Here is a 25,549-nt window from a genome sequence, read left to right as displayed (position 1 = left end):
TGTGTACTTATAATTTTAAAGTTGAGTTTTTTAATTACTTATCACAATATAAAATAGAAGTCCTTTTACGACATTTTTATTCCATTATATGTACGTTGACAGCTGGCAAGGTGAATTTGGGAGGTTTTATGCTAAAGCATAAGCATCTCTGGTTTCTCACATTCGTCGTATATATGGTATAAAAAATCATGTCATTCCATTAAAGGAAAAGACAATCGACCACCGCAAGCAGTTACACTCACAAATAAATTATTACTTCATCTGTCTCATATTATTTTTTAAAGTAAAATATAAATTCGAAAATAATAGTTACACAAATTAGTTATAATAACAATATATGATTTTTTAACAAAAGTATCTTAATAAAAAAGTTAAAATATTATTGTCAAATACCAAGGATATTATTAAAAAGAAAAAAATATGTTTTTAATCTTGCATTTTTATTCAGACGTGGTTAAGATTTATGTACTATCATATCAATGAATTTAATTCTCATACTTTAAAAATAATAATCCATCTAATTTTTGGATGAATTGAGATGGAGGAAGAAGACAGATAAAAAGAAAAAAAAATAGATATGACATGTGATATGATGAAAAAAATATAGAGAGAGAAAAAATGAACGGAAATAAGTTATTAAAAAGTGAGTGAAATGAATATCATTACTCCTTCAAAAACATATGGATTAAATTCCTATTTAATTGTTTACAAAAAAATTATAATAAAGATTAAATCTATATTTTTTTTTTCAAAATTTGAGAATTAAGAAATTTGTCAATATGAAAGTATAAGGATCTTTATGATATTTGATGAAATGTACAGAGATTAAAAACAAATTTTTCTCAATTTAAAAGTAACTTTTTTTAATTTTAAAAATAATAAATATTTTGAGACCAAATAAAACACTAAAATAAATATGATGTGTTTACCCTAATAGAGAATCTTTGTTCACCTCCTCGTGACTAAGCTAGTAGGTATAGCACAAAACAAAGGCAAAGGCAAGGAATTAGGGTGAGGATTGAATTCTAGCAAGTTAATGATGGAAATCACAATCATTCGATAATTGATTCAACTTCAGGCACGAGTGGACCTGAAGGCCCCCGGTTCAGTCCCAAAAGAAGGTTGTACTACATAGAGGAATTAATCGATGGATCACTTTACAATTTCCATTTTTATTTAAGCAGTGAGATCTGGTTGTCTGAGCACCATGTGCTTCAAATGGGGGAATGTGAATTCAGAATTAATGGTGGGACTAGTTCGCTCCTAGCTAGGTCTGGCATGGGTATCTCTGATTTTGCAATGATAGTATATGTGTATTTGCTTTTCTTGTGATCATCATTATATCACATTCTAGCTTAGGTCTCAGAATGTACGTTATAATTACTGTTTCTTTCCAGTTTATTGTGTACTGCTACAACCAAACAAAATGTGAGGATCAGATCACTATGGTATGGATTTATGGATACCTGCGTCCCTGCATTGATGGTGGTGAAGGGTCATTTTTTCTTTCTTTCATGGATCAACAACCACGGTGTCTTTTAATTCACTCTCTCAAAAACTAATTTAATTATGTGTATGCCGTTGATAAAAAAAATTACACATAAAAAAATCAAACATAAATTATTTTATTAAATAGATTATTTTTTTAAATGTAAACGTGTGAAATCTTACCATGCTGTGTTAATCCTATGGTGGTGAAGGTGATATAAATTCGTTACTGGATTATTCTAATTTCTATCAATACCATATTAATCAATTAAAAAATAGTAATAATAATAATCAAGCATGTGATGTCAGGCATAATTTTAGCATTTTTTTTATAGAAAGGTTTATTATATAGCTTATTGTAAGAATATATGTAACTATTGCAGGAGATATATAAGTTGTAACTCATAGGTTGTTTTTATTACGTAATACGGTACGTAACAAAAAAAAAATATAGGATAAGTATTTCAGGTTAATTTTGTTATCATGTCCATTGTTTGTTTAAGAATAGACATCACAAGCAAAATAATATAAATTTTATTAAAATATTATTTTTAATATTAATTATCTTAATATAATTATTACATTTTATGAGAATTCATAATATAAAATATATACAAGTAAATTAGCTAGTTGATAATGTAAATTCAAAATATATAATATATAAAAATTTTGTTGCTAGTAAATAATGTAAATTTAAAATACATGACATAATATGATTATTACAACTAACAAATAATGCTTGAGAAACTAAAATGAAGTAGAAATATATGTCTTTTAAATACTTTATACCAAGACAAAAAATTGTCACATAATTTTTTGAATAACAAGAAATTAAGTTTTTATGATGTACTCATTAGATTAATTTGTGTTATTTTATGATTTTTTTTCTTCATCAAATCAAACTTTAAAAAAAAATATTTATATTATTTAATATCATATATTTAAGCAAATCAATCGCATCCATACTATTCATCTCTTAAAGACTTAGTCAAACTGAGTTGACTTGAGAGTATAGCAATTGCCATAATATTTGCTGTGACCCTATATTCAATTTCTAGTCAATGGAATTTTGATCGGTGAAACTTTTGAAAACAAATCTCGTATAATATGGAATCTTAATACCTAGCTAGCTTGGGCTTAATGAAAACTACGGAAGACAAATTTGATGAGTCTTTGATTGTGGTTGAAAGGGGGTTAATATAAAGTTTCCTTTTGTCCCACTTTTCAGCTTGGCTAAGCATCCATATTCGCTTAAATCACGTACTTTACCATTTTGTTAATCCTGTGTGCCCTGTTTGGCTTCAATTCGTTCGGTTTCATCAAACACAAGCAAAAAGAAAGAAAAAAAATACAATAAAACAAAGGGTTATTGCTTTATTATTCAATGAAAAAAGTTCTAGCCTGTGTTTGATTTATTAAGAAATGAATGGAAATATATAAATAAACGAAAAACTATGCGTTAATACATGATAGACTCAAAATTGAATTTTTTTTTTATACAATCCATGGGTGTCAACAGTTGAATAGAAATAGACATAGAAAGAGAGGAAAAACAAATAAGTTTTCTTCAGTGGTGTCCCAAAATCTATTACCCTTCAAAATTATCTCCCTTTATTTCGTGAACAATTATATATCAACATATTCATATTACAAATGTCTATTTAATTTCATATTTTTTTATTTTTCTGTATTTTTTCTTTTTTTCATATCAGAGTATTCATTATGTTTTTATTTCTCTCTCGTCTCTCTCTAATATGTGTTTGGTGTAGAAAGAAAAGCGAAAGTAAAAGTATAAAAAATGAGATTAATAATATTAATTGTTTGATAGTAGAGAAAGTGAAAAGAAATAAATTTATTTTTTTTTATTTTCTTTTCTACTTTTTACACATCTTAAATGGATATATCTATTATATATTTTTTCTCTCTCACATGAATACATCTTGATCTTATTTTTATATTACATAAATATTATTTATTAATAAATTGTTTACTTAATTATTAACATGTGTGATGCAATTGATATATAACTTTGTTCCTAAAGTATTTTAAATTATTTGAATAAATTGTTTACTTAATTATTAACATGTTTATAGTCATGGGTTTAATCATTGACTCCAGCGTATGAAACAATATCTATTGAGAGAGATTAAACTCACAAATAAATCGTACTCCTTTAAATTTAGTCATTGATTTTTTACGAAAGAATAACTTGCTTAATAAAAAAATAATTTACTCAATTAGAATTATAAAATTATAAATATAAGTGTTCACATGTGAAACCTAATCATCTTCTATAGGAGAATGTCATCAAACCTAATATTAGAGACTCAACTATCTCATTTGATTCACTAATTTTGGTTGGCCTACCTAGCCAAATGGTCTACCCTTCAAGAGTTGAGCCTAAAAAGCTGGGGATGCTTACTATGATCAATCGGCCTACGTACCCAGCTGGACGATCTAGTAAACCATGTTTTATATTTCTGAACTATTAACATTATTCTTTAAATTCATTACATTTTTAATATAAGTTAATGTAAAACATATTCAATAATGTAAAAAAAAATACTTATTTAATAATATACGTAAGAAGATAAATCCTTACACCGCCGCCCTTAATGCCTGCAGTCGTGTCTTGCATTAGCTTAACTAGTATAGACGTACTTCATTGTGGAACTAATTGCATGTTTGATTCAATCGATTACTTCAACAAACCAGATACATGTTTTGTAAATTCCATGGCAGTGAGTGGTGTTCTTAATGAATTAAAAATACATTTTGGGCGGCAAAATCTGTGAATTGCCAGCATTATTTTTTTGGTGAAACTAGCTAGTTAGTTTGTATGAGCAACTAAGGGACGTAATTTTTAATGTGCTAGAATTTTTTGTTGCTGTTATGTCCCAAAAAAGTCTTGCCGGCAGTGATGCTGGTGCTGGTTTCCGCTGTCATATAGCGATTTGTTGGTATTCTGTTAACGTCATCAGAATTGGCTTTGCCTAAAATTGCTTCTATTAATATTTAAGTATTAATTCCCCCTTCTATGTTCTATATATATATAACTGTCTCTCTGTCCTCCACTTTTTACTACTGAAATTTTTGGTTTTCCTTTTGAAATCACAGTTGCTGGGCCAAGATGCCTCGAGAGAAGAGAAATATGAAAAGGAAAGATAGAAAGATAACTATAAATAATACATATATACAATAAATAACGTGATGGAAACTTGACTTTTCGCCTGGGCAAATACCTGTAGATTTTTATTATTTTGGAAAAAATCAATAGACACTTCAATGTTAATTGAAACTTAGACACAAGATAGATAAGAAAATATAAATATAAATGATAGATAATATAATATGATAAAAAAAATATAATGTAATTAAAGAAATTACTCTTGTGAAATGCTGAAACTAATTAAACAATTAAGTTTCTTTTTGGGTTAACGGGAGCTCTTATAGTGGAGCTAACGCAAACAAAAATTGAGGGATTGGGAAATTGGATCCCCCACCATATAACTGTAGTCCTGATTAAAAAAAAGTGCACACTTGAAATTCACAAAATTCATAAATAGCGCAGTAGATTAAAGTGGCAAAATTCCCAAGTCATAAATGTTTGCTCAAAATACACAAGAAGGAGGACCCATATCAATGATGATCTCTTCACGCAACAACTTCTTAAACCATGTTTACTCAATGATCGATCAATAACTAACACAAAAGAGGGTCACTCCATTTTTTTTACAACGTAAATATATAACACAAAGTCATCTATAGTATTTGTATTGATTTGTTTCCGTCGAAAAAGTAAACATGACGTGAAGTTGTACAAGACTTGTGTGTCTAGCGATATCTATATCTATATTCTACAGCTTTCTGTTCTCGTGAAAATTGCAAACCAACTTACTCACAATGTTCATATTCTGTGCTCCAAAAATCGTGTGCCTTCCACGTGCCTGTGCTAAAGGCAGCAGGTTAGGAACTTCCTCCAACAAGAACAGCTGTATCTTTCCTGAAAGGATTAAAATATAGCATTAGTTCTTGTGTGCATAAAATTAATTATTAATTATAATTATTTAGTGTCACGATAATGAAAAGGGCTCCTTGCTGTTTTTACCTGTCGGATATTCTCAAGGGGCAGATAAAGACTAAAGAGACAGCATTTCTTTTTATTTTTATAAACGAAACAGCGAGTTATTGTTACAAATATTGGTTAAAAACTTAACATATTTTTATATATATATATATCAAATGTTATTGATATTCATAGTATGATTTTTATATAAAACTTTTCATATAAAGTTTTAGCATATCATTGTCAACACATTATCTATCATGTGTTTGAAGTTTGTCAAAAATAACAAAATTACAAGATCTCACTCATTTATAAATGATAACTAACATTATGATTTATAATTTTTAATAAAAAAGAACACGTTAAAATGAGTGTACCTACTAGGTCGTCTAGTGATGAGAAATTTAGATAGTTTGTACAAAATAAAAATATTTTTCACACCTTTTATTTTATATTTCTCTCTGCACCTACTTTTGTTAAAAACAAAAATATAGAGAGAAATAAACGTATACACCCATCCTTCTCTTTATTTTTTTTATCATGAAACAAATTTTCTTTTCCTGTATCTTATTTTTAACACTAATCTTTTATTCCGTTCCTATTTTAAATTTTTAACTATATATAACAATTCATATCATTTAATTTTCTCTTTTTTTCTTATCTTTCTCTTTATTTCAGGGATGTACATTCCACTTTGCACAGCTGAGAGAATATGTGGAATGATTTTTGTCTTTTAGCTAAAAGAAATAAAATCGAATGAAGCGATTCTAGCTAGATCTACCAAGAAGCTTGTTATATATGCAGGGTGTGGAGGCTGAAGAAAATAAAAACCACTAGTTTAATTGAACTTACTGAATCTGATTTAGCAATTGTTTGATCTTGAACAGACGATTTGGCAATGCTTTCGTTAGGATTTTTCTTCACGACTCTCTGGCTTGATTTCCCAAAATAACTAGTTCGTCCTTCTTTGATGTAAAACGTTGCGTTGTTCACCTTATTCTGTTGCCCCACACCCTATGAATCATTGAATGGCCAATTAACTAGACCGAATGGTTCTTCACGTTGTCCAGAATTGCTCACAACTCTCTCTGGCATAGTAACATCTCGAGTTATCTGGTCACTACCACCTTCTCTTGGTACCTGACTTCTATGTCCATGTTGGTTTGAATATGACTTTGCCAAATCTATTGAAAAATATGAGTCACTATATTGGTTACTATACGGTGTGCCCAAATGATCAGAAAATGGTGTGGATTTATCCCTAAGTGGTGTTCTTTCTTCTAACTTTAATAGAAGTTGAGCAGGACTTAGTTCTTTTTCTTGTAATTCAAGTTCACTAATAATCTTCATCTTCCCACTCCCAGTTTTGTTAAGCTTTTTCCATGGAATACTATATAATCTCTTGTCCCATCCAGCAACTGCACTATCAGAATTTTCTCTGATTCCCCCACCAATTATTTGTTGTGCCACCAAACGCATGATCTCATACTCATCATACCCTTTGCAACTATCACCTACACTTGCACTAACCCTTTTGTGTTCCACTCGGTGATCACTCGTGAGTTGCCTTAACAAGGGGCTTGATTGATGGAAAGATTCGTTTTTGAACGAATGGGGCTCTAAGTTTTCAACTGCACAAGCTATATGTGTATCGAATTCACACATGTTGCACCTATATAGCCACCCGTTATTATTGTAACTGGGTTTGTTGCACAAGTCACAGAAGAAATGATATGGTGCTGAAAACTCAAGCTTGATTTTGTGGGGATGATAAGTGATAGCGAGGGAAACAGGAAGTGCAAGACACAAAGAATGAAAGAATATGCTGCATTCGGCACAGTGGTAGCAGAAGCCCGTGACATGGTTCCCACATGCCACGCAGTTGAGGGTGGCTTTGGTGGAAGGTATAGCAAGGAGGACTAGGTTGTGGCTTGCATGTGAAGGGTGGTTTGTGATCAAGGGCATCTTGTAGCACACATTGTGAAGAGAAAAGGCACATGTTTTGCACTCGTAATAGTCCTCACCATGCTTAACTTTTAGCTTGCATCCAAAGCAGATAATTACGTTGTTTCCGGTGGAGGGTGGGGTGGTACATTCCAAAGGATGTGGATGGCTAAAGTGGAAGACATTCGGGTCCTTGTGTGCTGATCCCATCTCTCTTTTTTGTGAAGGTACTTGAACAATTGAACTTGTCATCCATCTATATATTGCTGTGTTGTGAGGTGATTTTTTTCCCTTTACCTACTGTTTTCTTACCTTTTAACTTTCTTTGGTGGAATAATTGAAATTTTAAAGCTAGCTGTTACCGGTCTTGTTGTCTCTAGATGCTACTCGGAGTTGTACAAAATTCTAAGGGCACGTGGCTAAATATTCTTGGTTGGGATTTCCATAATTTTGATGTTTTGGATTGTTTTTTTTTTTTTTGGAAAAAATGTAAATTATATTAAACTCAAAATGATACAACAATAAATGCAGCAATATCCCACAAGAGAAAATCAAAAGTCTCTCTAATACAAGAAGGCTTATATCAAGATGTTAAAATAAATGCAAATACACTTATAAAAAACTTAATCTTACTAATAACCTCTCTGTTAAATAACCTAACCTCTCAAAGTCACGTAAAAGAAAGGTTTCGGGAGAAGGGAGAATCCCACATTTTAGCCGGCGTATGCTCTTTTGTTCTTACCCATGCACCCATACGGTTATCGCCTTATATATCCTTATTATATTTTTTTATTAATTACTTTTTTAAGTCCTTAAATTTGAAGTGTATTTTTTAAATTTTTTAAAATTTAAAAATGTATTTTTTATTTTTGAATTTTTACAAATTATTTTTAATCATTGACATAATGAATTGATATTTTACGATATTGACATAATGAATTTATATTTTACGATAGTTTTTAACATTTTGTTATGATTTTTTAATATTTTGTGACAGACAATTTTAAAATAAAAATGAATTTATAATAATTAAAAACTATTACGAAATATTAATTTATTATGTTAAGGAAAAAATAATTTTAAATTTTAAAAACTAAAAAAAGACACATCCAAATTCAATGTCTAAAACAATAATTAAATCCTACATTTTTTCTTCTTCTTAATTGTAAAATATTTTACCATTTAATTTTTATTATTTTACTAGTAAAGTTTTTTTTTTGCAAAATTTATTATTCAAGATTTAATTTTTGTGTATTTTATCATTACTTTCTTATCACAAAAAAAAACTGCTTTTTAAAAAATAAATGATGTTATTTTATTATTAATATGATTTTAAAATGTACAAAAATAAAAATTAGGCGATAGAATTTAAAAAAATAATTGAAGTTAAATAATAAAATTCATAAAAAAAAAACTTGGATGGTAAAATTTATAATAAAACTTTTTTTTCAAAACCTTTTGATCGACTAAAGAGAAAATAGTATATAAATATTTAGTACACTTTTGTACAATCACAAATTCTATATTTATATAGTAATTAAGTTGTTTGTCTTGCTAATAATTACTTAAAAATACATATAAAAAATAATTTCTGATTAGTTACATGTAAACATAGTGCATATATAATATTAAATTCACATAAAATATTTTTCTATAACCTTCTATTACTTTAAACAGAAGCAACTTCCTGAAACCAACATTATATATAAGACTGGCAATCAGAAGATAGGTTAAAATAGATTGAGTTGATCCAGCTGTATGAGTAATACATCACTAAGTTTGGTCTCCCTCTTACTTAATTGGCGACTAATATTAATATTCTTTATTATTTAACTTATAATTGTATATGTTATCACTCAACTAATACTGTTTTGCCAATTTTACCACACACACAATGAGATATAAATCCTCGTCCTCTTCTTACTCTACAATCTCTAAGCCATTCGACTTAATTCAATTAATAGATAAAAATTTCTAAAAATAAATCACTTGTAATATATCAAGTAGAAGATTCTAATTTACAGTATATGAGTAGATATGCAATAGAGTGTTCACAATTTAGTTCAATTTATAAATAAAAAAGTAATATGCACTAAAAATTAAAAAAAAAAGCATAAAAACATAAATGAAAAGTGCTATCAACACATTCTCTAAAAACATCTTTAATTAGTAAAAGAATCAATTTTAAGTTCTTGGATCACTTTTTGTGGGCCTCTTAATATTACACAAGATATAAGAACTTTTATCATTTTTGCTTTAATGATAGAATCGATTTTGGATTCTTAGATTTTACTTACACAGAAAAATAAAAATAAAAAATAAAATCTCTTTTTTCTCTCAAATGAAATTAAAAAAATAATATCTTTTAGACAAAAGTGAAATTCTTGAGAGTTCCTCCCTCATGGAGAACTTTTGAACAAGAATAATAATAAATATGATAGACAGAGATTTTTGAGTTCAAAAATCGAACTCAAGAATTTCTACTAAAGATGCTTTAATACATTCTTCTTAATACTTATTCTATTGTCGTTTAAGATTTATTAAAAACTACAAAATAAGAAGATAGAGTCATTAAATAACAAGTGAGACCTAAAAAAAATTATGATTTCTAATAAATTTCATCCAATTATAAAGAATGTGTTAAAAAAATATACTATTACCATTTCTCAAGATTGCATTGGATAACAGACTTCAAGAGAGATCCGTAATCATATGGTGAACAAAATGTCAACATGATGAACAACAAGCACTAGAAAGACAACTTTAAAAGCATTGTTACGTCACTGCTAAGTGCTAACCGTAACCTTAAGGATTATTGATAACAATATGGCCCTTTAGAATGTGACGTGGGCTTCTCCATATAAGGAACCTGATGTTACAATTTTCTTACTTTGCAATAAATGTGTCTTTCACAATCACAACTACTTTGAACTTTTTGAAGCTCATCTTCTGCAGGGTTTTAGAGAAAATGAGGCTAGTAGGCTTCACTGTGATTTCCACTCCCTTTGGTGATCTAATGGTGGCACTGTAGATTTTTGGAGCAGGATCTACATTGGTCACTCTTCTTTTGAAAAATCATACTCTTATGTCTTTGTTGCTTTCCAAGCCAAATTGCATCGTGGGGGTAGTTGATAGCATCTTGGCCTGCAATTTTTATGAGATCGAACAAACTAAAATTGCTAAAACTAGAACCATTTTCATTTGTAAGTTGTAACCATGCATCATGGCATGAGAACTAGATATAACCAAAGTCATCAACATAATAGGCCAAACCAGGGCTCAAACTTCTTCTTGGGTTCAATTGACCAGAACCATAGACAAATTCTGCCTCGTTGTTAACTCTCCTGCTCATAGGTTTGGCTTGGCTTGACAAAGGTTATATAAACAAGTTGAAGTCACCCATCTCAAAAAATCTCAAGTTGTGAGTTGTGACCTACACTTGTGAATTGTCGTGCAGGGCCTTCAGATTGAGCATATGTATGATACAAACAAATCAACTAAGATTTCAATGCCAGGAGCTGCATCAAATAGATTATAAAACCCCTTCAGTTACCCTCAGTTCTGAAATGCCAGCCTTTTGATCACAAGTAAAAGCAGAATCAAGAACACCAACAATAGGAAGGTTGAAAACTTGTAACTATTAATACCTTGAGAACGTTTTGAAAGTGTAGTAGCAAATGGAGCTTGCCTTTTTATTTCATGGCTCTTGTATAATTGATCAAGAAATTCATGTAAAATTGATGGTATGAGATAATATGGTCAAAAAATTTGTTTTGTAACAAATATTTGTTTTAAGGAAGCCATAGAAAAATTAGTAAGTAGCTATTTATCAATCTATAAGTGATTCAAAAATCAAACAAGAGCATGCTTTACTATATGGATTGCATGTAATTGGTAATAATGTTACTTGTGCCACTAATCACAATGGTAGCGAGTGTCATGAAAATGTGAGCAACATCAGGATATTACTGACTTTCTATTAAAGTACCAATGACCCTAATTTCTTTCACAACAGCTTGAATGCCCCCAATCCTATTTCGCAGTATACAAGCTTTGGCTTAAAGGAGACTTTATAGCAGAATCTGTCAGTGCATCAAAATATTCTGTTACTTATTGTTGAACAATTTATCGGGTGTTATTGACAAACAATGGAAAATTACCTAGCATCTTCCTTGCCTTTTGGTGTTTGGCTGCATCAATCCCATTGACAAGAAGGTTACTGTTTTCATTTTGAATAAAAACAATTCACTCCTACCCCCTGCATATCCTCCGTTATGGGATGTACACATGTAAATTCATGACAATTTTCTCAGCAAGACACAGAACATTACCTTGGTTATTAATAGAACCGTTTAACTACCCAAATGCTCTGCAAACTTTGCTTTTATATTCCTAAAACTAATTATTTGGTCTTGCATTTTGTAAAATCCTTGTCACTCTCAAGGTATACTTAAAAGAATAATTCTATAATGCCAGAAGTTACATGCATGCCACATGTTATTGACAGAGATCTACACCAAATTGAAATTTCAGTTGTTCCCAATTCCAATGTCCCATTTAAATTATTCATAGTTGTATACGCAAACCATGTTAATAAAATGAAATTTTGATTAGTGGAGAAAGTCACAAAGTATCATGGTTGTCGTGAACTATGGATAAAACTACTTTAGTCATTCAGAATATTTGAATGGCAAAAGAATGCAACTTACAGTAACATTCTTGCCATTTCCCAACTGTAAAGTGCTCTTAAAAGCCCTTTCAATGCCACAATAGCTGCTATTGTTACAATCCATGGTGCAGTATTTGTTACAGTTCCTATGGTTTGACCACCATTTCCAGCTAAGGCCACTGTGATTAAAGCTTTTCCTCATTGCAAGAAATGCACCAAGTAATAGAGTCTTGAATCTTGAATATGACTTGGATTTCCTCCACCTATGAAAATGAATATGACATCTTTTTCTTCATGTATAGAAGCATCAAATGCATCAACCATCACATCCACTAAATATATTGATGTTAGTGTGAGTGTCAAGTGTTCCCAAGACTGAGGCCGTGAATAAGGAACCGCAGACAGAACATAAAGGGAGGATGAGTAAAGTGTGTTTATTCAATGTTTCTTACTAAAGCCCACATCGGCTAGTGTATTGTGTGGAAGTGAACTACGTATTATATAAAAGAGACAGTTTTCCCCGTAGAGAGGCATGTAACCGTGAGATGGTCACAAAGCGAACTATTCTTTCGCCAATTTTTTTAAGGGTCTTCACCTCTGGGAGAAACTATGCTATAAAGTTAAAACTTTAGAAAACTTGTTTTCGAAAGGGTGTCTTCTCTTGACAGACATTCTGAAATTTTGTAATCACAAACTTTAGTTAAATTTATTTAAGTTGCGGGTTATCTTTTTTTTGTTGTCTGTATTAAAGTTTGTAGTTGTAGGTTTCTTAAATAATTCTTAAGCCTTATGGTTAGAAACAATCACAAATTATGCATTATCAACTCTGCCCCAAATTGCATTTTGACTGACTATAAAGATAGATCAATTAATATTAAATGATTAATATTTTTGATTGAAATTAACTTTTATATTAACTCATAATATTATAAGATGATGATGATAACGATAATGTATATTAAAATTTTAAGTGATTTAGTTAGCATCTAATCTAATAAAAAAATATTATTTTTTATAGATGATGATAATATATATACTAAAATTTTATACGCTTACGATATACTACTATTTACTTAAATTTATTGAATTGATAAGTGGTTTTAAGTTGACAAAAAAGAGTAATGACGTTTGATCCCGAAAAAATGTGGTGTCAGTCTATTATGAGAGTTATATATCCTAGGAAGACAGTTATATCAGTGGATGAGCATTGAGATATCAATAATCATGGAATAATATACATAATATTATTATACGACAAATAAAAAGTAGTAATCAAATACTCGTATATGTTTTTCACGTGTCATACAAGCAGTGAATTTAAAATTTTAAGAAATTTTAAATTTTAAGGATTTCAAATACTTCAACTTAAAATTTTTTATTTTCAAAATTTTGTGTTTGGATAAAAAAAAAATTGTGAGAGTAAAAGAAAATAAATCGTGAGTTTGAGAACGAGATTTCAAAAAATTTCACATAAAAGTGAGGATAAAGGTTATAAAAGAAATATGAAAACATTTTAGAAAGTTGTTCTATCAAGAAAGAGAATTTCAATTTCTCACTTTTAAAAAAAAAATTAAAATTCTATATTTTTAGTTGTTTAAAATTTTATTTTAAAATTTAAATTTTTTATAAAAAAACATCCGAACAATGAATTTTAAATTAAAAAAATTTAAATTCTCTAATAAATTACTTTCCACGATTAAAATTTTGTATCCAAATTCTAAGAATTCTAGATTAACAATAGTAATTAAAATGGTATGGATTCTGGATTCAATTGTGACGGTTCCGTACCTTAAAAATTTATGATTATAAAGATCCACAATATACAGAAGAGAGAAGAGATAAGCAAAAGCTTCTCCTATGGCCATCTTTGATCTGGGTGAGAGAAACGCGTATCGATGAGATTCAGGGCTTACTAGTTCACACAGTTGCATCCACACACCAATTGTTTTAACAATTTGGAGTGAGTGTGTTTTGATCGATACGGGTCCTCTCACCTAGACTAGAGTTGCCCAAACTTTGATAACACCATTTATCCATCAAAAACTGGTAAGTTCCTTTCATCAATTCCTGTCTCTCCAATTTTACTTTTTTTTTAAAAAAAATTCGTGAGTGCTCACTTCCTTAATTCACTTACCATTCTGTTGGATTAATGTGATGTCATGTGTCTCTCTCCAATCTTTTGTCTAAATTAAGTAAACAAGTACTGACTGTATTAAGTAGTTTCTAGTTCTTCTCCATGAAACATGATTCTTGCTTTAAATTTTGTCAGTTGTTATGTTTGAATTAAAGTATACATTTTGCTTTATTATTTATTTGAATAATTCTGTTATGTTTGTGAAATAAAGCATTGAATTTACATGTTAGTGAAGTAAACAAAAGGGTGAGTTCAGAAAGGAAGCCCGAATTGGAGAAGAGTGGTGGATCACAAGATTTGACCGAGAAGTTTGAATAGGGAAATTTGGTAGGCACTGTCCAATTCTACTTCAATCCGAGAGAAAGCCATGCCAACTGCAAAAAAATTATGCCAATAGAAGTCCAAGAGCATCATATATTTGAAATCCTAAATCAACGGTAATTGGATCACAATATAGTGCAAAACAATGTTTTGTTGATTCAATAATCGATCTGATCTAAGGTTTGCTATATATATTTATAAAGTCACGAACATGAAAGTCAAAGTTGAACATTAAAGTTACAAAAGCACCCCATATTCCTTAAGACAAGTTTTTCAGGATGGCAATGCAAAGCTTGTCATCTTTGGTCGAAACATGCGTTTATTGCTGTTGATTGTAGATATGCTACTCTACCATGTAAGGCAGGACACATGTATAACAAGCATCCTCTATGTCTAAACTACTTAAATATGACATTTGCAATGAGAAAATGTCTACAAAGCAATGGCTTTGCTGCTCATACTTATTGTGTTGTTGGCAACTCTTGACGTATCTAGTTCAGAGATAAACTCCAATATGATATTCATTCATACTTTTTTTTTAATGTGTAATGATACACAAACCTTCTTTATTTTAAACATTATATTAATATCTATCATTTCTTTTTATTTCTCTTTTCCCGTCACAAAATACGGACAACATGGAGAATTATAACTTTTTTTTATATATTTTCAATTATAATAAATACGAAATGTGTTTTATATTTTCAAGTTATTGAATAATGTTTTTTTCCTAATATATTTTTATAAATAGAAGAAGCTCTAAAATGATAAAATATTACTCTTACTAGTAATAGAAAAAAATTATACTAATATTTTTTATTTTCTTGGTTAAATATTTATATATTTATTTTGTTTATCTCAAAAAAAGTAAACTGTTCTTCATTCAAATAAAAAATATTTAACTATAATTTTAGTAGTCTTTTTTTACAGCTAATTTTAGTGCATTAGGAAAAAAAACAACACATAGCAATTAAACTGAAATTAATTTGTAATTTTGATTCTTTAATATAATTAACTTCTAAATTTTAAATTATTATAATAAAATTGTTCTCTTATTTCTTACTTACTTAAAACTTTAATTTTATTTTAAGATTAAATCATTTTAGACTTTTTTTCTAATTAAAACATTATATTAATCTCAAAATGAAAAAAATACAAGTATGAAGTGACTAGGTGCGGTGATAGTGTTGCATGCTTGCAACGTTTTAGCCTTTTAGGTTCACCACTTTTGAAGTGAACATGAAGAACTCAGAATAGGTGCACGAGAGTTTTCTGTTAAGGGTTCATCACTTCCTATTTTTTTAATTAAATTGAAATAACAATAAAAAAGAAAGTAAGAAAAAACATGTGTATGGCATAAAAAATCAAGCATTTATGCATTTCATGTTAAGAGGTTTCTTAACATGTAGTAGTACTCTTTCACCATTAACTTTTAACTTCAAAGATAATCACATTCAATGCCTTGAGGGCAGAAAGTTCACTTACAAATGAACTTTTTTTTCACATAGATTTTTAAAGAAAGAGGAAATACATATGGGGGAAAGAAAAAAATCATGACTAAGATTTATTGAGTTTTCTTAGAAAAGAACCTTTAAAATGGGAGATTTAACCCCAATACCAGAGTTAGAAAGAGAGAATAGGTTTGCTTAAAAAGAGATTTTAAACTAATTTGGTAGGAACGGCACGAATGCAGACCCCCTTTGCCACAAATTATGATGTAAGCTCTGCCACTTGAACAGACCTTAAAGCAACACCCCTCCTAAGTGCAATGGAGGTCATTGCCCTAGGCCATGGGCCTTCTTGATCACCCATTAAGCTCATCCAGGTAAGTATGTTGCTAATTCCCACACTCATTCTAAGTAAAGCTAGAATTCACCCATGTGCACAAACGCACAAACATGCACAAATTATAACAATGAATTATAAAAATGTATAATCAATACAAGGGATTACTACTTATTAATAAAATAGTTACAAGTCTTTTATTTACTAAATCATCAATTTTGAAATGGAAAAGTATAATGACAAATAAAAAATGAGACTTACTAATTTGTCTAAAATTGCCAATGTGAGACTTTTCACACTGCTACCTAATACCTATGCTACTGCCAGCATTTTAAAATGGCTTGTTTTGAGCTGCCATAGAAAGGTTGTTCATATAGGACACATCAGTAGCAAAGTTCAACTTATGGGATTATAAACTCAAAATATTTGAGAACTTTGTTGTGAAATTTGCAATTAATTAATTCAATATAACTATTGCTTACGAAAAAAAATCAATAGGATCTGTAAGTTGTTGAGAAACAAGTAGTGAATTATGAAATGAAAATATAGAGTGGCATCCATATGTTGTTATTATACTGTGTGTTCTTCCCCGGTATTTTCCCTTAAACATTAAACCTTAACAAATTAGCCATGCTTACAAAAGAATATCACAAAAATTCATATGCATATTTTCTGAGCGGTTACACACTTGGGAAGAACAAAAAACAATTATCGCAAATATGAATTTCAACAAGTTCGACCAAGTATTGTGATATATTACTAAGCACTCAAATATTGAAGGATGTCGAGTCAAATTATCAAAAGGGTTGTAGAAAACATTTAAAAATCAAATATTGCTTGTTTCGAAATGACATCGGATCATTTGGGTAGCAATCTTACAGCAACATTTCAATTATTGTTACTTGTTTTAACTTGTCTGGGAAACATACAAGTAAAGTTGAAATACATTGAAACACTTGCTGATATAATATAGTTCGATTTATATGGACTTAGGGTGAAAGTAGCACATGTGTACAGCAATGCTCTGCAATTAAAAGCCCACAATTAAAAAGAAAAGAAAACAAATTACATAAGTATGGGTAGAAAATAAAATTTATCTATGCAATTTTCATATACTTTTTACATTTTGTGCAACACTTGCTTATTGCTTTTGCAAATTACAAGTACTACTCCTTAGATAGATTGAAATTATCTGTCATTCTCCTTGAATCAGTAGGTGAAAACAAAGTCTTAGATTTCTCAAAATAATCTTTTAGTTCAAAAATTTAACAGAATTTCTATATAGTAGACCTGACAACATGAATCAGAGCAATAGTGGATTAAAAATATATTTAAGTCAATAATAATCTAATTTTTAACTCTATAAATCAAGATAGCATATATTGCATGACTTATTCTTAAATTTATATTTTGGAAAAAAGTTGTGAGTAAATGTTCAATTTTTTTTTTCCTGAAATAAGTTCCCTTGGGATCTGTTTAGTTCAAAGGAGGGGAGGGAACAAGAAGAAAAGAATATACAAATAAGCATATCCCATGATATATATACAAATCCTAGTTCGGTGGTCAAACGAGAAGTCATTCCTTCCTTTAGCAGGAAATTCCTTGTGTTTTTTCTTTGGTTAAACAAGAATAAGCATAGCCATTTACATCATCTTTGATGCCTTACACATGCAGCAAAGTTTACAGTATTACTTCATCCCTAATCAACCCTAACAAAATACCCAAGAAACGTACTTAAATATTCAAAAATAAAAAACCACCCATAATTTCAAAACATGGAGAAGATGGAGCATTTCAGCCACATCCACCCTCTACTGTTAAAGCAGGAACATAGCAATAATTTCAACAACCAAGTCCTTTGTTCAGGTTGTGAAGAACTAATCTCATCAGGTCCTGTCTTCTGTTGTGTCCAATGCAACTATGTCCTTCACAAAAAATGCGCACAAATTGCACGCCATGTGAAACACCCATTTCACCCTCAACACCCCCTTGTTCTCCTTTCCACCACCCCTTATGAAGGACCATACGTATGTGATTCCTGTAGAGGCCTCTTCAGTAACTTCGTTTACCATTGTTATCAGTGCAACTACGACCTTGATGTCTCATGTGCTTCTCAGTTTAACCCTGATGATGGCCACAAGCATGAGTTTTTGTCACTGACAAATCCACAATCTTTTGTTTGTTATGCTTGTGGCATGTATGCAAACGAGGGTCTTGCTTGCTTATGCACCGTTTGTCAGATTTGGGTTCATTCTGGTTGTGCTGAATTACCTCTTGCTATTAGAATAAAAGGCCATGACCACCCTTTGAAGCTCACTTATACCCTTCATCATTTTTATGGTTTCTGGGGCAAGTTAACTTGTGGTTTTTGTAATGAAGCGATGAATCCAGCTTTTGCGGGTTACTTTTGCTCAACATGCAAATTTGCCGTGCATTGTCCGCAACAACATTTAGGAGAGTATGAAGATAAGGAATCATTTTCAGGCTATGAAACTGAGGAGGAATCTCTAGATATTGATTTCACTTTTAATTTCTTTGGTCATGAACATTTGTTGAAGTTCACGGAGGAATTAGAGAGTAATGATGATGATGTGCAATGTTTTGATAAACTCTGTGATGCGTGCGTCCAACCCATCATGCCACCTTTCTTTTCCTGTGAAGAAGAAAATTGTGGCTTCTTTTTGCACCAAAGTTGTGCCGAATTACCAAGAACGAAGCAACACCCGTTTCACAAGCACCCTCTGACTCTTCAATCCAAGGCTCCTTATGATGGAATTTACAAGTGCGACGGATGCAGAAGATTGGGCAATGGTTTTGTTTACCGTTGTGACGTGTGTCAATTCGACCTTGACGTTTGTTGTGCTTCCCTTGAAGAGAGAATTGAACATGAAAGTCACAAGCATCCCTTGTTCCTCAAGAAGACAAGTGTTGCGAGGCAATGCAAAGGTTGTCATCTATGGTCGAAGCTTGTGTTTGTGTGTGATGTTTGTGAGGATTTTGCTATTGATTGTGGATGTGCTACTCTACTGAGTAAAGCGTGGCACGTGTATGACAAGCATCCTCTAAGTCTAAACTATTGTATTGAAGGGGATTTGAGGGAACATGAATGTGGCATTTGCAATGAGAAAATGTCTAAGAAGCAATGGTTTTATTGCTGTGATGATTGTGACTCTGGTGCTCACCCTTATTGTGTTGCTGGCAAGTTTAGGCGGATGAAGTTTGGAGGAAGTTTCCAATATGATGTTCACTCACACCCTCTTGCTCTGGTTGAAGAAACTGAGCAGAAGAATGAATGTGGAGCCTGTGGTGAACACTGCAATGGATGGACACTTGAATGTGGCCAATGCAAACGCTACTTTCACAGGGAAGGACAGTGTTTTTGGAAGGAATTTAAAAAGAGTGCTAAGTATTTGGAGTTATCAGGAATGATGAGACACAGGTATGCAGCAAACGTGTTGGCCTCCACGCCAAATGCAACCACAAAGTGAGGGCCTCATAAAGAAAAACCGCTGCCTCGATCACTAGCCCTCTCTTAATTAAGAAAACCACACTATATTATGTTGTGTTATACATACATTTGCAATTAAACCGATATAATATGTTATACAAGACATTCCTTGTTCATATTCAAGACTTGTGATTCTTCTCATGAGTAATGCCAGTATAGGGACTGCATATCGAAAACGTTTGTGCAAGTATTTTATTTTAACTTATGTTTGTTCTGCGACTTTATGTAATCATGTATGTGAGTGTTCACATGAGTCTTATTAAAATTGATTTTACGAAAATAATTTTAATTAAAATTGACTTTAAAGTAATATAATTTATATTTGAATGTTTTATAATAAAATTCAATATAATTTTTTTATTCACTGCAAAAGTTACCTAAAATTGCTTTGGTTTAATATCAATTCTAGGTGAAAAATTAATTCTTTAATATGAAACCAAATAAGAACTTAAAAGCATTTTATTCTAAATAAATTAATTCAAATACTTCTAACATATCTTAATTTTTAAACAATATGTTTTCCTCTTTGAACTGAACTGTTATTTTGAAAAGAAAAACTACAGAGCTATAATTAATAAGAACACAACATATACAAATTTGGAAGACATCCATAATACTACCCCCAGGCCCCAGCTTTCTTTTTAAGAAATCCATTCAACCAAAGGATGGAAAATGAGTTTGGTTAAGCAGAGTTGTCCAAAAATAAAGAACTGATTTTCCAAACCTACGCAGATTTGAAGTTAGGGTCTGTTTATAAAGAAATAAAAGAATATTAGTAGACTAAATAACGCTTCCAAATCAAATAAAAGGTACACAGTAATCAATCTTCTCATAATTTTTTTTTTTGTCAATCCTATATGTTAGTCCAATATTTTTTCACTATTACTAATCACTTACAGTCAAATATTACACAGATAATAGCTAAGTTTGTTTGAAATGTTTCTCAATATTGTCCATGTATCCACGAAAATTTTCATACGTTTTTAATCATCCATTTCTTATCTATCTACCAGATACGCTGCTTCTTAGTGTAAAGGGGCATAAATAAATATTTACATAGTGACTAAAGTAAACTGGTTAATTTTGGCAGGAAAAACAATGCCGGTTGGTTAAAAATCAATAATCCCTTCTAAATGAGAAACCACGTTAACCATCCTTTCCACCAGTAATAAACAATGACATTAATGTGTATACAATCCTTAGTAATAACTGTTGGCGTAAATAAAAGTGTTAAGAAAGTCTCATGCATCATCAGTCTGCACCGTGAGGTCCTGTACACCCAAATCATGGAATAGACCATGCACAAATTCTAGTATTGGCCGATCGTTGGTCCCTTTCTTTACCTGTCACCATGAACCACTAAAAGTCAGCATCTACATTAAAGCTACTTAATAAATAAAAAAATGCCACGTTGACATAATCAAAATTTGAAAATGAAATTAGGTCTCTCTATACAATATAGATGAACAACATTTCACTTGGGTGTCCAATTGAACAAAACTATGCGTTAGAGGGATGTGAATCCAGACATATGTTATATCCTAATAATAAGTAACTAATCAAGTTTCAGGTTTTGCTCTCATTAGTTAACACCAGTATTGACAAAGGAAAGGAGAACACATCATAAATTACCTGTACTATAAGTGAACCAAACACATGACCAGGCAGTAATTCCCAAAAACGAGCCTGGGAGACTTCCATTACATCTTCCCGAGCAGAAATCTGAACAGAATATATATGTACAAGTGACACATTGACGTATCAAATTGTAAATGCTAAATTTAAATAACAGACTGAAGTGAGCAAAATGCAACTATCACCCCCAGCCCCAAGATTGGGTCCATGATAAACACCACTTCTCAAACATAAATTTGAAACTATAATATCCTTTATTTGATTAAACCAGGAATTTCAAAACAAGTGTGTACTATGTAAGAGGCAAAACAAATTTTGCACAAGAAAAAGTAACAACCTGTCTCAAGCATTTGTTCAATGCAGTAGTTGGGATGCTAGGAGGTGCCATTTGGAGCAAGATACCACCAGTTGCCCTAAAGAGAGGCAGAACAAGCATAAAAACTGCAACTGAAACAAGTCCTAAACACAAGACTTCTGCATTCTGAACCCTGTAATGAAGGAAATAGAAATAAGTCAAATTACAATATCTAAAGTAATAAGGTTACAATACCAAAAATAAAGTAATAAGGTTAAGAAATGATCAATTGTGTTTCACATGTTCTTATTTTTCATATTAATCTAAATTTCAGAAAATGAAATGATATTTACCCAATTGACAATAACCAGGATGCCAATATCAGACCTGCACTGAGAAACCATTGAAGTATGTAAGCTCAATATTAATTTGGACAGAGGATAGGAAATGCATTAGCATTGATAGGCATTACTATCATACACATGCCCAATGACATACATAAATCCAAGTATATCTACCTGCGAATGGAATCTGCAACAACATGCAGGAAAACAGAGTGATTATTCATATCTTCTGCATTTCTGTAAGCTGCAAGGCAAATTCCAGAAGAAACTTTTAATGATTATTACAGGTCAAGGCTGAAAAGAGGGAAAAGGTTAAATCAGGTGAATCTAAGAACATTCAAAAAATACTAACTGAGATTAATCCGAGCATAGTTTCTGAAGAACCATACACCAACAAGATTCACAAATAAATTGGTCACTGCAGAAACAATCAAGTAATGCCTACAAGAACAGAGTCAGAATAAATAAAAATTAGAAAGAAATCAAAAACAAAATTGTTAGAATGAAAAAGTCACAAATTAGACAAACAAACAACCCCTTCCCATTCTGAAAGAAACACAATTTACATGTGATGAAGTCAGCAGCAAAATCTAGAAGTCATAATTTGGAAGATCGACATATTTAAAAGTCACAAATTGTAATTTTCAGCCATTTATAATAGGCATTCTCAAGAAAGGTAATAATTTGGTTTTCTTTTATGGGCATTAGTTTTTGTGAACTTTTCCAAAAGTTTATTATTGCTATTTAAGTTCTCTTTATGTTTATTAGAAGAGGGTTATTTATTTTATCCTACTATTTGATCACATTTAACTAGTTCTACACAAGTGGTGTGATAAGCCATCAAAAGAAGACATTGATCAAAGAAAATATTTTGAAGTCCCAAGCCATAAGCCAGAAATTCATCTCTTTCTCTTGGGTACAATGCCAAGGAACCTTTATGTCTATGATCAACTCAACAGGTATTATGCTTTCAATCAACTCAACTATGCTTTGTGCTTTCCTACATCAAAATATGGATAGCACCATATTACTAAAGACACCAATAGCAATCACCTTTGTAAGCATCAAATGGAACTCAGCTCAACGGCTCAACCACAAAAATTAGACACAAAATTTCAATTCTTAACTGTAAAAATCACTGTCTATCTTTTTTGTTGCTGGATATGTAAAATATTTAATTGTAAGTAATAAAATACTGACAGACGACATTCATTGTGGGCACAAACTTACTTGTGCTCTGATTCATCTTGTATGAATGCATGAAGTGCCTCAACTGCTAGGGAGAATGACATAAACAAAAGAAACAGCTGTCTACACAGGCAGCAGAACAAGAAAATTCAAGATGTTAGCGCACATGATGTAATGTACCGAACAAGAGAAAAGAATGAAATAAGTTTGCCATAGTTAATTTAAAACACTGTCATACAGAATTCTTTTAGCCCCATACAAGCGATCATTTAAAGACTCAACATTGTAAATTCAAACCAGAATGTCACATATTATCTCTTCTTTAACAAACTAAATTGCCTTGGCAAAAAATATAGCTTTTGGCAACTCAATTCGGTTAAACATGCTAATTCAGAAATGTTTTACCAATTATTATGCAATATCATACAGCATCTTAGAAGATTTTAAGTAAAATAGCAATTTCTACATAAATATAAAAATTCTGTTTTGTGGACATTTAAGTTAAGGATAAAAATTACATGTCAAGCTGTCAAAACCTCAAAGGAATCAGACCTGATTTGTAATCAACACCGACAATCTATAAATTCTTTACAGCTTACTTTTACAAGGTTACTAATTTTATTACAAAAGCATCATTCTTGTAACAGCATCAGGCAACTAATTCACTGTGATATGTACAGTAACAACAGCAATAGTAAAGGAAATGAGGAATACTTACGGCATTTGTAAATGCAGACAAGACTTCTAGCCTTTTATACCTGAAATTAAATAATATTAGTTAAAACTGCAGACAGGGTTGAAATGATTAATCAAACAGTAACTAGTAGTACCAAAAATACCTTTAGTAGTGCACACACAAGGTACAAAGTTTAGACATGTTTGCATCTAGCATTAACTAATTGTTGGACAAATTCATATTCTTGAATCTTGAATACAAAATGCAAACAACGACATATAGATACATGTGGAAAATTATCTTTTAGTACCTGTGATGCATGCATGTACATATGGACACGTGGATATGTGTTAGGTACAAGCTAAAATACAAGTATATCAATAGTGAAGCAATTAAGTCACAGAAAAAAATTCCTCCAGACGTCAGTTCAGCCACATGCTCATTCAATAAATTCATCTTTTATCTGTTTAAAAATTCAATAAAAAGTTCATAACTCCCATCCTTAATCTTAAATGAGAATTGAGAACTAGCCCTCGGTACAAAACTTAAGAGAATAACACCATGCACAAAAGTTAGAAAAGGGACACATGTCATGAGCCATAGGCGGTATAAAGAACTAACAAGTTCCCTTTAGCACATGGGAAAACAATCATGTTTTCTATAGAAAGTTAAACTTCGTGATAAATATTCAGTCATACCTCATGAATTCTACAATTTGATATATGTCATAACTGTACAGGAAAATTTTCCAAAACTAATTATTGTAATTATAGTTATGACCATAAGTTATTTCCAGACAAAATTATCCAAGCAACCACCTCTCATACAGTCCTACATACTTTAGGCATCAAATTTCAGTTACAGTAACTAAGTAGAAACCAAGAAATGCAGCATTGTTGACAAGTGTTGTCAACAAATAAGTAACTAAATCTCACCCATAAGTATACTCTCTATCGGCTTTCTTCCTAGACGCAGCCATAACAAATAACGAAAATGTAAGAAGACCACAACCAAAAGTCAAGTGAACCGCATCAGACACCAAACCTGAAAACGAAAAAAGCAGAGATTCAATTTGAAATATAGTTCATTTCAGCATTTTAAACGAATCATCCAAAGCAAACAATTTCGAATGAAAATTGAGCGTTGAATCTGACCTACGCGACCGGTGAAGAGTCCAGTGAGCAATTCGGCGGTGGAGTACGCGACATTGAGCGAGATCATGAGAAAGAGCCTCTTCATGTACCTGTGGCCGGACCTAACGCTTCGGAAAACGGAGAAAACGAAGGAGGAGAGAGAGGATATTTGGAGAGAGGCGGCGGAGGGTTTATCGTCACGCGGGGACCAGTAGTGGTGGTGGTCGTAGTGGCCGTGCGCCGGAATGTCTATCGGCGTGTGAGGTTGTTGGAAGGAGGCTTGGCGCGAAAACGCGAATCTGCGATCCGTGCCGCCGTCGAAGCCGAAATCGCCGTTGATGGAACTCAGAGAATCCATGGATG

General features: G+C 31.3%; 3 protein-coding genes and 2 non-coding genes across 6 annotated transcripts; 2 read left to right on the top strand and 3 right to left on the bottom strand.

The window, feature by feature from the left end:
* Positions 1–6,469: 6,469 nt before the first annotated feature.
* LOC102661606 (uncharacterized) lies at positions 6,470–7,811 on the bottom strand. The gene has a single exon (XM_006577621.4). The coding sequence runs from the start codon at positions 7,748–7,750 to the stop codon at positions 6,569–6,571; it is 1,182 nt and encodes a 393-aa protein (XP_006577684.4). The 5' UTR covers positions 7,751–7,811; the 3' UTR covers positions 6,470–6,568.
* A 6,219-nt stretch (positions 7,812–14,030) lies between these two features.
* On the top strand, positions 14,031–14,174 carry MIR4416B (microRNA MIR4416b). Its single transcript, NR_126631.1, has one exon. It is a non-coding gene; the product is annotated as a microRNA MIR4416b (primary transcript).
* Positions 14,175–16,294: 2,120 nt separating this feature from the next.
* Positions 16,295–16,455, bottom strand: LOC113001261 (U1 spliceosomal RNA). Its single transcript, XR_003266580.1, has one exon. It is a non-coding gene; the product is annotated as a U1 spliceosomal RNA (small nuclear RNA).
* A 1,646-nt stretch (positions 16,456–18,101) lies between these two features.
* LOC100784177 (uncharacterized) lies at positions 18,102–20,147 on the top strand. The gene has a single exon (XM_003520490.4). It carries the CDS (start codon positions 18,183–18,185, stop codon positions 19,893–19,895), a length of 1,713 nt encoding a protein of 570 aa, XP_003520538.2. The 5' UTR covers positions 18,102–18,182; the 3' UTR covers positions 19,896–20,147.
* An 842-nt stretch (positions 20,148–20,989) lies between these two features.
* Positions 20,990–25,544, bottom strand: LOC100783643 (metal tolerance protein C2). 2 transcript variants are annotated; one of them, XM_006576793.4, is made up of 10 exons: positions 25,208–25,544; positions 24,989–25,097; positions 24,096–24,135; positions 23,420–23,496; positions 22,542–22,630; positions 22,364–22,457; positions 22,199–22,237; positions 21,888–22,038; positions 21,548–21,637; positions 20,990–21,258 (listed from the first exon to the last, which is right to left on the bottom strand). In XM_006576793.4, the coding sequence occupies exons 1-10, from the start codon at positions 25,542–25,544 to the stop codon at positions 21,157–21,159; spliced, it is 1,128 nt and encodes a 375-aa protein (XP_006576856.1). In that variant the 3' UTR covers positions 20,990–21,156. The 2 variants fall into 2 exon arrangements, with proteins under 2 accessions (XP_006576856.1, XP_003520537.1); XM_003520489.5 differs by having other exon boundaries at positions 22,364–22,433.
* Between the last annotated feature and the right edge of the window lie 5 nt (positions 25,545–25,549).

Source organism: Glycine max, chromosome 3 (genome assembly GCF_000004515.6).
Source record: "Glycine max cultivar Williams 82 chromosome 3, Glycine_max_v4.0, whole genome shotgun sequence".
NCBI classification, from domain to species: domain Eukaryota; kingdom Viridiplantae; phylum Streptophyta; class Magnoliopsida; order Fabales; family Fabaceae; genus Glycine; species Glycine max.
The sequence above is the reverse complement of the archived record's forward strand: the minus strand, read 5'-3'. Positions and strand labels throughout refer to the sequence as shown.

Excerpts from the sequence above, each read along its gene's own strand:
- LOC102661606 (XM_006577621.4), bottom strand. The coding sequence starts at position 7,750 with ATGACAAGTTCAATTGTTCAAGTACCTTCACAAAAAAGAGAGATGGGA.
- LOC100784177 (XM_003520490.4), top strand. The coding sequence starts at position 18,183 with ATGGAGAAGATGGAGCATTTCAGCCACATCCACCCTCTACTGTTAAAG.
- LOC100783643 (XM_006576793.4), bottom strand. The coding sequence starts at position 25,544 with ATGGATTCTCTGAGTTCCATCAACGGCGATTTCGGCTTCGACGGCGGC. Across the intron at positions 22,631-23,419 it reads CAAGATGAATCAGAGCACAA|GCATTACTTGATTGTTTCTG; the intron begins GTAAGTTTGTGC and ends CTGTTCTTGTAG. Across the intron at positions 21,259-21,547 it reads TTGGTTCACTTATAGTACAG|GTAAAGAAAGGGACCAACGA; the intron begins GTAATTTATGAT and ends TCATGGTGACAG.